The following is a 13850-nucleotide window of genomic DNA, read 5'->3' as shown; positions in this document are numbered from 1 at the left end:
TTTTCCATATGCATGAGCATTTGATACTGCTACTAAAACAATTACCAATTGCCAGCATGCATTTCAAATCATCTGTAACTGTAGATTATGCAGATCACTTTAATTCAGTGGAAATAATGCTTTGATAAATTGATTGTTTAAAATGCTTATCTGTACAATATCTATAAATTGGTTTTCATTGGCAGTACAGTTGCCTGGCTGGTGCTCATGTAGCGAGATTTACACTGTTTTCAGTTTTCTTTGAAAGAGCACATGAAATGAATGTCTTAATTCCATAATACTAATATAATCCTATTTTTAGATATTTACTAGCAGAGTCACGCAAAACATTTGCAGTGGAGTATCTCTGTTGCAAGCTTCTTTAAAACACTTCCCATGTCATCCTTCACTTTCCATGCCCATCCCATTATTTTCAGCCCACTAATATCATTTCCATTCCACCTCTTCTTCATACAAAATCGTCATCCCTCATTCCATACCTCCCACACATTCCGCTCTTCACATGCTGTCCCCTGCCCCCCCCACCCCCACCAGTTCCATTCCAATACTCTCATCCTCTGACGCTGTCTGCGTCCCTCCCTCCCCAACACACCTAAGAAGGGTATATTGCATTGCTCCTTTTCAATGCGCCTCCGCCATCCTGCTGCCATTGGCAGCCGCATGTGTCTCACACCCTCCAGTTGACACCACGCCAGAGCAGCTGTGTCTCAAAGTAGCAACCACTAACTAAAGATCATAAAAAAGTAAAATTCTTTGTATGAGGGGGGTGTTAAAAAAACATTTGGACAGACATAGCTTTGAACTCCGCTTCACATATTTTCTGATCTTTCAGCTCACGTTTGTGGGAAGAAGTTGAAATGTCTCCCATTTGTGGGTGGTTGGGGTGGGGTGGGGAAGTAAAGCATCAGAGCTCTGATGGAAGATCAGGCTCTGGCCTTTCTTGGCTGCAGGGGCTTTGGTAATGGCTAGGTTGCCAGTTTGAGGCCTGCCTGGCCTGTCAGCTGAGAAAGAGACGGAATTATTCAAAACAATGGGGCAGTTTCACAATGTCTGAATTTAGCTGCTTCTGTTAATTAATACAATACCTGCCTCACGCACTCCACTCCTTTGCTCGCCCACATGCAAGGGGCTCCATCCACCAAATCAACCCACTGACCAATCAGAAAATCCAAGAAGTTATTTTTTTATTATTAATATTGATTCATCATTAGAAAGTGCTTAATTGCATTTATTTAAAGTTGATTCATTTGATAAGCTAAAAATTGATAACGAGGAGGTATTAGATAAGCTTGGTGTGCTTAAGGTTGTTAAGTCACCTGGATCAGTTGACAAGCATCCAAGGATACTGAGGGAAGTAAAGGTGGAAATTGTGGCGCTATTAGCCATAATTTTCCATCCTTATTCAATGCAAGGGTTATACCAGAGGATTGAGAATTGCAAATCCTTGTTGAGAAAGGATGTAAAGCCAACAAATTCAGCCAATCAGTTTAGCCTCAGCGGTGGGGAAGCTTTTAGAAATGATAATTCAGGACATTATTAACAATCATTTAGGCAAATGCAAATTAACTAAGGAAAGCCAATGCGGATATATGAAGGGCAAATTGTGTTTAACAAATATGCTTGAATATTTCAGGTAACAGAGAAGGTGGATGAGGGTAGTGCATTGATGTGGTGTATGTGAACTTCCAAAAGGCATTTGATAAAGTACCACATAACAGACCTGTGAGCAAAGTTACAGCTCATAGAACAAAAAAGACAGTAGCAACATGGAAACAAAATTGGCTAAGTGATGGGCAAAAGAGAGCAGTGGTGAATGGTTGTTTTTCAGACTGGAGGAGTGTTTATGGTGGAGTTTCTCAAGGGTTGGTGTTTGGACCCCTGCTTTATTTGAGATATATTGATGACCTAAATTTGGCTGTAGAGGGCACAGGACCATAATATGTTGTGCCTTTTATTGGAATATTTAAGATTACTGTGGTGAAGGCAACTAGAATTTTATGGTCAGTTTCCTAATACTTTTCACATCAAATGCATAATTTAATGTTTTCTAATTATTTCTGTCAGCGAGAAGAAGATGGTAGAAATCAATTTTCTTTGTGTGCACAAGAAACTGCGATCGAAACGTGTTGCACCAGTTTTGATCCGTGAAATTACACGAAGGGTGAATTTGGAAGGGATCTTCCAGGCAGTGTACACAGCAGGAGTGGTTCTTCCGAAGCCTGTAGCTACGTGCAGGTAGCATATCATTTTTGTTAATCTAAATTGTACTTGATAACAAAATGGTATGTAAGCATATTTGTTAGATTTAGAGCTAACGTTACTGATTGTTCCTTAAACTTCTTTGTCTGTATGGAAGTATCTGATTTTATTTTCAATATTTAATGTGAGTATTGCTGAAAAAAGAGACGTCGCAGCTTTTTGTCTTGCACTCCTCAGGATACTTTGCAAGAATGCCAATATAAGGGGAAAACAACAGTTTATACTGCATGAGAAGAGAGTACTGATTGGTTGGCAAGTGGACTCTGGTAGTTGCCATGGAAAATGCACCAATTGATGGTGACTGACAGTTAACTGCCAAGCATTGTTTAAAATTTAAACCAGGCAGCTTGACCCTGATTGATGAAGACATTGCTCTGAGGAATAAGTCAGCAAATGGCTGCCACTTATTTTGTTTAGCTGAAACAAGTACAATGTGTATCCATGTTCTTTCTGTCTGCAAAGAACAAGGCCGTGTATTTTATTATATGTATCTTCCAGTGTACGCAGATGTGCCACTGTGAGTCTGACTGACAATCTTAAATTGGTTGTCAGCGTAATTCTTAGCACACTGAGGATTATTTAGTAAATAAAAACAAAAACAAAAAACAAAAAACAAAAACAAAAAAAAACAAAAACAAAAAACAAAAAAGTTCTGTCGAAGGGTCATGAGGACTCGAAACGTCAACTCTTTTCTTCTCCGTCGATGCTGCCAGACTTGCTGAGTTTTTCCAGGTAATTCTGTTTTTATTATTTAGTAAATGTTGTCCAATCGTGGAATCACATCTATTGTTGGCCAACCAATCAGCACTTTTCTCATGCAGTATAAATTATTGTTTTCCCCTTATATTGGTATTCTTGCGAAGTGTCCTGACGAGTGCAAGATGAGAAGCTTCAACATGTCTCTTTTTTTCAGCAGTACTCAAGTTCTGTACTACCAAATGACTTTTATTAATTAGTAGTGGATTTAACTTCAAAGCATTTTCAAGTGAATTACTTTCTGATGTGCAGGAATTGCTGTGTCGATAAATGCATCTATTCTTCACCAGCAGTCCCATGAATAGATATGAAGTGAATAAACCAATTTATTTCTAAATACAAAGGTTAATTGGTCCATCTATCTTTAAGTTATTGAGATAGGTGTACTCCATACTCTTCTTTGGCACCATAAGACCTTTAATGATCACCAGAACAGACAATGGTACCTATATTTAATATTTGTCTGAAAGATGGCACCTCTGACAATGTAGCATTCCCTCAGTACTGCATTAGAGTGTCAGTCTAGATGGTTTAATTGGAAATAAGTAATTTAGATTGAAGGTTTTTGGAAAAAAGCGACATTCAACCAATAACTCTTTTTGCTTCTTTGATTTCAGCATTTGACTTGCTTGTTACTAGATTTGTGTACCTTGATTATAAATGCTTATATCATAAAACAACAACTTGTATTTATATAATGCCTTTCATGTAGAAAAATGTCCCAACACACTTCACAGAAGCATAGTCAGCAAGAATCAAAACCAAGCCAAAGAGGGAGATATTAGGATGGGTGACGAAAATTTTGGTGAAAGTGGTGGATTTTGAAGAAGACCTCAAAGGAAAAGAAGGAAGTGGACATTTCAGGGTGGGCTTCCAGAACTTGGGGCCGAGATGGCTGAAGATATGGCTGCCAATGGTGAGGCAAGGAGAGAAAGAGTTGCACAAGAGGCCCGAGTTTGAAGAACACAGTTCTTGAGGGTTGTAGAGCTGGAGATGATTACAGAGAAAGGAAAGGGTGAGGGCTTGAATGGCTTTAAATGTGAGGATAAGAATTTTAAATTTGAGGTATTGGATAATCAACCTTTCAATATATAGTCAGTGAGCACAAGGTGAGTGGGATTTGGTGCAGGACAGGATATGGATAGTTTTGAATGAGCTGAAGTTTATTGAAGATGGAAGGACAGCAGGAGAGCATTGGGATAGCTGAATCCGAAGGTGACAAAGGGTTTCAGCAGCAAGTGGGCTGAGACTGGTGCAATGGCAGGCAGTTTTGTAGAGGTGCAAGTTGGAACTGTTTAGTGTTGGGAAATGAAGCTGGAAGCTCAGTTCGGGATCAAATTGGATGCCAAGATTACAAACGGTAGTTTCTATCTGAGATCGTAGTTGGGGAATGGATTGGAATTGGTGGCAAAAGTATGAATTTGGGGTGGAACCAAAAGGCTCATCAGGACAATAAAGGGGGCTGGTACGATCAACATATCATCAAGAGCTGCAGAGAACTCAAAATGATGGCAAGGGATAGTGCACCACAGTCACAGAGGATGCTATTCGTGACTTTAATTGGGATTATTTCAATGCTGTGGCAGGGTGGAAAATGAAGTTTGGAGATGACAATTTATTCAAGAATTTTGGAGAGGAAAGGGAGATTGGACAATCAAGTGACAGTTGTAAAGACAGAAGGGTTGAGGGGGGGGATTTGAGGAGGAGTGGGATGACTGGCTTTGTAATGGAATGGGCCAGTGCCAGAGGAGACTGAAATATTTGCAGCATGGGGGTCAGGAAGGGATGATGGATTGTCAGTTTATTAAGAATAGAGTTAAGAGAGCAGGAAATGGGCCTCAGGGACAAGATAAGCTGAGAGAGTGCATGTGGGAGATAGCAGAGAAATTGGAGAAGTATGGTGGTTGAGGACTGCAGTGTTGGTGGGGGGGTGGGCAGGGAGCGATAGTGGAAACCTTGGAGGAGGCATGCTAGGAGAGGAGGATATGACAGAGGCAGTTGGGCAGATGTTTTTAGTGTTACACACAACGCCATGCATCTTCACACTTGTTTTTGCAGGTTATAGTGGAGGAGATAGGGGATGGTAGAAGCAGTTGGTAGAGGAGAAAAGAAACTGGGATTATCTTTGCTTTTTCGGACGATCCTGAAGTAGAGAGTGGTTTTGATAGAGGAGAGCAAGGCCTTATGGTGCTTAATGTGAATCAACCAGAAGTGCCGACAGATGTCTAAATCAGTCGTTTGCCAGATATTACCAAGATTGCATCCTTGGAAAAGAGGGAACAAAGATTGGTGGTTATATCACCTGAGAAATTAGCCAACATGGAAGAGAGTTAACATTAAGGTGGAGGTTAGAGAACAATTGAGCAGATTGACAACAGCAAAGGATGGGAGCTAAATAGATGGGAGTTTGTAAGTGGCTTGTGGGGAGAGTTTATTCCTGGGAGAAATTATTTCAGGGCAGATACAGAAGGAAGTGGGGTTGGAAGGGGTTAACTGAATATGGATGAGGAGAGATACAGGGAAGCGGTTGGAGATGTTCTTGCCTAAGACTCAAAGTTCAACCAAGTGGCTTGGGTGTCTTGGCCTACAATTTATGATGGAGTGCTTGAAAATCACTCAACTTCTTTCTGAGGCCAAGTTCATATGCATGATTAGAAACTCTCATCCTACCATTCTGGCATAGAACCAGGCTATATTTACTTTGCTACTAATACGCTTGGATCCAAGTGCATTGATGTTAGAATATCACAGATTTTTATTTGGTTTAAATTTAATAGTGCTGTTGTGTTCCAAGGTATTGGCATCGATCTCTGAACCCCAGAAAGCTGGTGGAAGTGAAGTTCTCTCATCTCAGCAGAAACATGACTTTACAGAGAACTATGAAGCTCTACAGGTTACCAGATGTAAGCAGCTCAAACCATTTGCTTCCTAAAATAAAACTATGGAAGTCGTGAAGCCTTTTCTAATTGGTTTCTTGTCACTTTCCTACAGTATTTGTTTCAGTGAGGGAAGAATTGAATGGTTTCAGGTCAATAATATTTTGCAATTTTGTTCATCTTAAATTGTATTGTACACTGCAATACCTGTTACATCCTTGTGCTAAAATAATCCTCTTTTAAAAAATATTCTGTGGTGCAATTGTTGGAAAGTCAGTATTTGTGCATTTTAATTAAATATCAGAATTATGCTTATTGCAGTTAGTGGCTATGCTTATATTCCCGTGGGTTCAAATAAAGGTATGTTATGGAGCAGCAGATGATGTGTGCCAGGCGGATCAAATCCACAAGGGAAACTTGATCATGCAGTCGTAACTGTTTTACAATTTGTATTTTATTTCGAGATTCATTCCTGAATTCAGAAGTAACGAGACTACCAAGACTCCAGAGGTTTTTTAGAAAACTAAATTAAACAATTATTAACAAAAAAAAAATTTCCAACATATACATAGGTCTGCAAATTACTACTATAATAACTCTGAAAACCCCTAATTAATCTGACTCCCACTTACACCTCCGTTAAGGCAACAGTAAAAACAAATATATTTAAACCGACCTGGGCAAAGCCTGGATAGTCAAATTCAAAGTGAGTTTACTCGACTTTGGTTCCTGTGGACAGCAACTTGATGTGCTGAAGCTGGAGGCTTTTCACACTTGTGTTAGATCTTAGAATTCCTTCTTCTCTGACACAGCCTCACCTCTCCTTTATACGTGTTTCTCCATTTTTAGTGCAAATTCCATTGTTCCCATATGTTTTTGCAACTTTATTTCTCTCATAATATAAATCTTTTCATAGTACTAATTTTATCAGTAATCTTTGGGAAAAATAAACACACTATTTGGCCTGGCTTCTTCTGGCTAGGTGCAACATCTTTGAAATTCAAACTAACCTAATTTATCTAAAAATGTAAATGTTCGTTACACCTCACATTCTAACACTTCAACCATGTTTACGTATTTAGCATTTCAAACCTAGCTTCGCTTTTGTAACTCAGCCTCTGGATTAGCTGTCTCCAATTCAATTAAATCCCACTATTAACTCACTTTTCAATAAATCACAATATTATGAGAATTATTATATTTTCATGACAGGTATAACATAGACTGATGGTAAGAAAGGAGGCTAAACTGTATTTTAGTTAGAAGTGGCAATACCAAATTCTGTTTATCTCAATGATAATTCCATTATATTTCTTTTCTGCTAGACCCCCAAGACAACAGGTTTGAGGCCAATGGAGCAAAAGGATATAAAAAGAGTACAAGAGCTGCTCTTTAATTATCTAAAGCAGTTTGAGCTTGCTCCAGTGATGAGTGAAGAAGAAGTGGTCCACTGGTTATTGCCCCGTGAAAACATTATTGACACTTATGTGGTAGAGGTAATGCAATGCTGTTGTGTGCCTGTATGCATAATGACATTCTGTTTTGAAAAAAAATTATAACAAAACTTTTCAACTACCCCTCCATCCCTTGACAGTCACCTAGGCTGAACATGAAAAATAGCCACTTGAGTGAGAGTTGGAGGCCTTTTATCACTTGTGAAATGTTATCCTAGCACCAGTCATGGTCTTTTTTGGGGAAAGGAAAGAAAAGTTTTACGAAGGCTAATCAGAATTTTTTGTTGAAATAGGTACTGACTTTTGTTTTTGAAAATTGTAAGTTATACGCTTAAAAAGAAGAATGGCTCATAAAGCAATCTTATTGTGCTTCACAGGTAATGTTTAAAATACAATCAATTACTCAGAATTTGTTTCAAAAACTTAGCCACTGCTGAAACTCATGCTGAGAATATTTGCAGGAAATCAAGTTATGTTGTCAGTGTACCATATAGAGCATGCAAGAGTATTTTCAAGTAAGTTTTTGCAACATGTTTTAAAACAGTTTGATAGAGAACATGGGATATTTTTAGCATTTGCTGTTTTTCCCTATCTTATGCTGGTATGTTAACAATATTGAAATGAAGTGAGTAATAAATTGTATATTAATGGGTTAGGAATTTCTGCACAAGAATGGAAAGTACTAGAATTTTATGTACCTCAAATATTTTAAATGGTGCCTCTAACATGCAGGAAAAGAATATTGCAGATTCACTGTACTTCTGTAAAATGTATTCTTTGAAAGAGGAAATGGACTTTCCATCTTCATTAGTTTAATAGTATAACCCAGTAAATCGGATTAGGAAATTTAAGAACCTTTTAAACTATTTTTTTGTAATTAAGAATATTAATTAAAGCTTAGTTTTATCTTTCTGTTAAGTATCTCCATATTGAACATAGCAAAACTAATTGTTATTAAGAAATGAACTCAAGATATTGGGTTGTTTTTGTCCATCAATGGCAGATTATAAGGAGGGGCGCAGGACAAATGAGATGGCTGCCTACCGCAGTTAGTGGGGAGCTGTCATCGATTCTGCTTTATCTTTCATTTGCACAGTTGAAATGAGCTATTAGTATGAAAAATGCTTCCCATAGACAATATGCCAAATAGGGGATTGGAAATCAGGTGCTGCTGCATAATTTAACCCTCAATACTTGTTCTTGTGAATCTGCACTGCACCCCTTCCAAGGTCTTTTTGATTATCTTTGTACCTGTCTGCTGGCTATTAATGTTTTGTGTGCTTGACTCTCAAATCTCTTTGTTCTTTTACAGTTACAGTTTTCCCACTATTTAGCAAATACTCCAATTTACCTTTCTGGGGTCCAGAGTGCATGACCTCACACTTGAACTCTATCTGTCCACTCACTTAATCTATCTATGCGCCTTTGTAACTCTGTGCCCCCATCTGCAGTATTTACTGCCCCTCTTAACTTAGTGACATCTGAAAACTATCAACATCCTGGGGTGACCATTGACCAGAAACTGAACTGGACTAGCCATATAAGTACTGTGGCTACAAGAGCAGGTCAGAGGCTAGGAGAATTGTGGCAAGCAAATCACATCCTGACCCTCCAAAGCTTGTCCACCATCTACAAAGCACAAGTCAAGAGTGTGATGGAATAACCTCCACTCGCCTGGTTGAGTGCAGCTCCAACAACACTCATGAAGCTTGACACCATCTAGGACAAAGCAGCCCATTTGATTAGCACCCTACCCACAAACATTCACTCCCTCCACCACCGACACACAGTGGCAGCAGTGTGCACCATCTACAAGATGCACTGCAGAAGCTCACCAAGGCTTCTTAGGCAGTACCTTACAAATCCACGATCACTGAAGGACAATAGCAGCGGACACATAGGAACACCACCATCTGGAAGTTCCCCTCCAAGCCACTCACCATCCTGATTTGGAAATATGTTGCCATTCACCATCCTGACTTGGAAATATATCACCGTTCCTTCACTGTTGCTGGGTCAAAATCGTGGAACTCCCTCCCTAATAGCACTGTGGGTGTACCTACACCACATAGACTGCAGCAGTTCAAGAATGCAGCTCAAGGGCAATTAGGGATGGGCAATATATGCTGGCCTAGCCAGCAATGCCCATATCCCGTAAATGAATTTTTAAAAACTTGGACAAACAACACTTTATTCCTTCATCCAAGTCATTAATAAATAGTGCAGAATTGAGACGTCAGGCCAGACTCCTGAGGAGCACCCCTTGTCACTCCCACCAATTAGAGTACAAATGCTTTATCCCCACTCTTTGCTTCCTCTCTCCCAACCAACTTCGACAACAGAATAGTGAAATATTGGGGAAAATTAAAAAGTTTCTTTTTAGAAGTCAAGTTAGCTTATAAAAAGCACAGCATGAATGCTTCACTGCTGTCTGAGTATCAGAATCCACTGTCCTGAAAACACTGGATAGTGATGTTTAAATGTTAATATTTTCTTCCATATTTCAATATTCTGCACCCTGGCTAAGAATGCAAGTTCCTGACCAGCTCTGTTGTCTATCAGCATTACTTTTGAAGCACTATGAAGACAGTTTAAGTTTACTTACTGAGCTTCTTTCCCTCCGCCTGCTAATAGCTAGTTGGAAATTAAGAACCAAGGTAAGTGATTCTCCAGGAAAATAATTTGGGAGTGATTATTGATCATACTCCGAAATGAGTATAACATAATGCAGAAACACAATAAAAGGGTGATCTGTCTCTTTAAGTATCTTGGCTTCTTACACAGGCATTTTGACTAAGAAACTTGTAGGTGGCAAATCACACCTAGTTCACATGCAGTTTTACATCTCTGAGCTAGAAGCTATTGAACATGCGTGGAGTTGACTCAACTTTCTATCAGCCTGTTATCTATCCTTCTACAAATCTCTCCATACCATTGTTTAATTGAGTTTTAATGCGATTTTAGCCAGATATGAGATGAGAAGAATTGTTTTACTCATAGGAGGTCGTGAATCTTTGGAACTCTCTTCCCCAGAGAGCGGTGGAGGCAGAGTCGATGAATATTTTTAAGACAGAGGTAGATAGATTCTTGATTACCAAGGACGTCAAAGATTATTGGAGGCAGGCGGAATGTGGCGTTGAGGCTACAATCAGATCAGCCATGATCTTAGTGAATAGTGAAGCAAGCTCGAAGGGCCAAATGACCTGACATTGCTCCTAATTCCTATGGAGATATAAATATCTTCAAGCTTTAGAGAGTGCAGGTGGAATTTGTCTCCTAAAAATGTTGTTGAGGTTGAGAATTGAATCTTTTGGCTGCATTTGGGTGCTATTTCTTTAGAATACCGGAGTTAGCATTCTACATTTTAATCCTTGTTCACCTTTCTAACAAGGAGACAGAGGTTCAAACTAGTGAAAGGGAAATCTATGGATGACATCAGGAAATTCTTCACGCAGAGTGATCATTGTATAGAATAGACTACCAGACAAATAGCAGAGGTGAAAATCCTGGAAGCATTTAAGGTATAATTGGATACTGCAATGTGGAGATGGTAGCATCTTTTTAGAAGGCTGAATTTGAATGGACTGTATGGATGGGTTTTACGTGTCTGCATGTTGCAACTGTTTGAAAGCATCTGGTCAAGTAAGTTAGGTACTGGGTGGACATTGGGACTGAAGTCAAGCCAAGTTATACTGACATCGCACGCTCAATGGTGAGGCCAATTCTGGAATACGGGGCGTAGCTGTGGTTGGACTAGCTCAATATATAGATGCTTTAAAGTGGTTCAGAGAACTGCCCAGGATATTTCCAGGCTTTGAAGGGGCTAATTTATAAAAAGAAGCTGAAGCAACCAAACTTAAGTTTCACTTGAAAAAAAGACTGAGAGGAGACATATATAGGCCTTCCAAATAATAAAAAGTATAGTTGAGGTGGAATTAAACAAATTACTTACCTTGGATAATGAATATAGAACAAGAATACACTACTATTTGTATGTTATATAGTCTCAATTTGGTTCAAATTACTTTGGTTATATCAAACTATTTTATATTTTTCTCTTTGTTTTCTTTGAAATATTCCATTAAAATTTGCCTTTAGAAAATTGGGTTATGTTAGACTGTTTAATCTGCTATGGAAATAGGAAGGTTTTCCAGAAATTGGCAAGAAAATTAATATGCCCACAACTTGAGACAAAATGGTCTGGCAAATTTTCAGTCTGAAAAACAAAAAGTAAAAACAATCAATTTTGGAAATGCAAAATTTAAAAAATGGGCTACAAAATACTAAAAGCGATAAGATGGGTTATGATGTTGCAGCTGTATAACCCAAAGAAATCCTTCATCAGAATTGTGATTTTAATGAAAGCTTATAACACCTAATATATGAATAATTAATTGTTCCTCTTCATGGAAATTGACCTACTTCCAGATATTTGAATGTGTTTTAATTTAATTGTGGAAACATCTTTTTTTCTTTGACATTATGTTGTTGCTAAAATATGCCCATTACAGAACAGATAATGGTTGGTATATTTATAAGGTTGGCATATTTATAAATTACTGCCTAATAGCTAAATTCATATCCATGTTTCAAATCTATTTTGTCTAGTTCTTTGTAGCCCAATAGCACAAAAATTGTCTTAAAAATCTTTTCTTGCCTCGAAGCACTAACACTTCTGGTTCGGTTTTGTTCTTTTCATATGTTATTTTTTAAATTCACTCACAGGATGTGGGCTTCACTAGCTGGACAGCATTTATTGCCCATCCCTAGTTGCCCTTGAGAAGGTGGTGATGAGTTGCCTTCTTGAACCGCTACAGTCCATGTGGTGCAGGTATACCCACAGTGCTGTTAGGAAGGGAGTTCCAGGATTTTGACCCAGTGACAGTGAAGGAATGGCAATATATTTCCAAGTCAGAATGGTGAGTGACTTGGAGGGGAACTTCCAGTTGGTGGTATTCCCATCTATCTGCTGCTCTTGTCCTTCTAGATAGTAGTGGTCGTGGGTTTGGAAGATGCTGTTGAAGGACTCTTGGTGAATTCCTGCCATGCATCTTGTAGATGGTACACACTGCTGCTACTGTGCGTTGAAGGTGGAGGGAGTGAATGTTTGTGGATGTGGTGCCAATCAAGCTTTGCCTTGGACGTTGTCGAACTTTGAGTGTTGTGGGAGCTGCACTCATCCAGGCAAGTGGGGAGTATTTCACACGCCTGACTTGTGCTTTGTAGATGGTGGACGGTCTTTGGTGAGTCAGGAGGTGAGTTTGTCGCTGGATTTCTAGCCTCTGCCCTGCTGATGTAGCCACAATATTTATATGGCCAGTCCAGTTCAGTTTCCAGTCAATGGTATCCCCCCCAGGATGTTCATAGTGGGGAGATTCAGTGATGGTAATGGACATCAAGGGACGACGGTTGAATTTTCTCTTGTTGGAGATGATCATTACATGACACTTGTGTGGTGCGAATGCTACTTGCCACTTGTCAGCCCAAGCCTGGATATTGTCCAGGTCTTGCTGCATTTGGACATGGACTGGTTCAGTATCTGAGGAGACATGAATGGTGTTGAACATCATGCAATCATCCCCCCTTCTGACCTTATGATGGAAGGAAGGTCATTGATGAAGCAGCCGAAGATGGTTGGTCTGAGGACGCTATCCTGAGGAACTCCTGCAGTGATGTCCTGGAGCTGAGATGACTGACCTCCAATAACCACAATCATCTTCCTTTGTGCTAGGTATTTCTCCAACCAGAGGAGAGTTTTCCCCCTGATTCCCATTGACTTCAGTTTTGCTAGGGCTTCTTGATGTCACACTTCGTCAAATGCTGCTTTGATGTCAAAGGCAGTCACTCTCACCTCACCTCAGGAGTTCAGCTCTTTTGTTCATGTTTGAACCAAGGCTGTAATGAGGTCAGGAGCTGAGTGGCCCTGGCGGAACCCAAACTGGGCATCAGTGAGCAGGTTATTGCTAAGCAAGTGCCGCTTGATAGCATTGTTGATGACCCCTTCCATTACTTTACTGATGATGGAGAGTAGATTGATGGGGCAGTAATTGACCAGGTTGGATTTGTCCTGGGTTTTTGTTGTGTACACAACATATCTGGGCAATTTCCACATAGCCGGGTAGATGCCAGTGTTGTAGCTGTGCTGGAACAGTTTGGCTTTGGGTGTGGCAAGTTCTGGAGCATAAGTCTTCAGTGCTATTGCCGGAATATTGTCAGGGCCCATAGCCTTTGCTGTATTCAGTGCCTTCAGCCGTTTCTTGATATCATGTGGAGTGAATCGAATTGGCTGAAGACCAATTGTGATGCTGGAGCCTCCAGACGAGACCGAAATGGATCATCCACTTGGCACTTCTGGCTGAAGATTGTAGCAAATACTTCAACCTTATCTTTCACACTAATGTGCTGGGCTCCTCAATCATTGAGGATGGGGATATTTGTGGATCCGCCGCCTCCAGTGTGTTGTTTAATTGTCCACCCCGTTCACGACTGGATTTGGCAGGACTGC

The 13850-nt window shown here is 39.7% G+C and overlaps 1 protein-coding gene across 3 annotated transcripts in view; it reads left to right on the top strand.

The window, feature by feature from the left end:
• The window catches only part of nmt2 (N-myristoyltransferase 2), a 60144-nt gene that overhangs the window by 32196 nt on the left and 14098 nt on the right, over nt 1-13850 (top strand). For all 3 annotated transcript variants that reach the window (XM_041184680.1, XM_041184679.1, XM_041184681.1), the window contains exons 7-9: nt 2065-2235; nt 5810-5918; nt 7217-7387. In XM_041184680.1, coding sequence (XP_041040614.1) covers nt 2065-2235; nt 5810-5918; nt 7217-7387 — 451 coding nt within the window. The remainder of the gene's footprint in view (nt 1-2064; nt 2236-5809; nt 5919-7216; nt 7388-13850) is intronic.

The sequence above is a fragment of the Carcharodon carcharias genome, chromosome 3 (genome assembly GCF_017639515.1).
Source record: "Carcharodon carcharias isolate sCarCar2 chromosome 3, sCarCar2.pri, whole genome shotgun sequence".
NCBI classification, from domain to species: Eukaryota; Metazoa; Chordata; class Chondrichthyes; order Lamniformes; family Lamnidae; genus Carcharodon; species Carcharodon carcharias.
The sequence above is the reverse complement of the archived record's forward strand: the minus strand, read 5'-3'. Positions and strand labels throughout refer to the sequence as shown.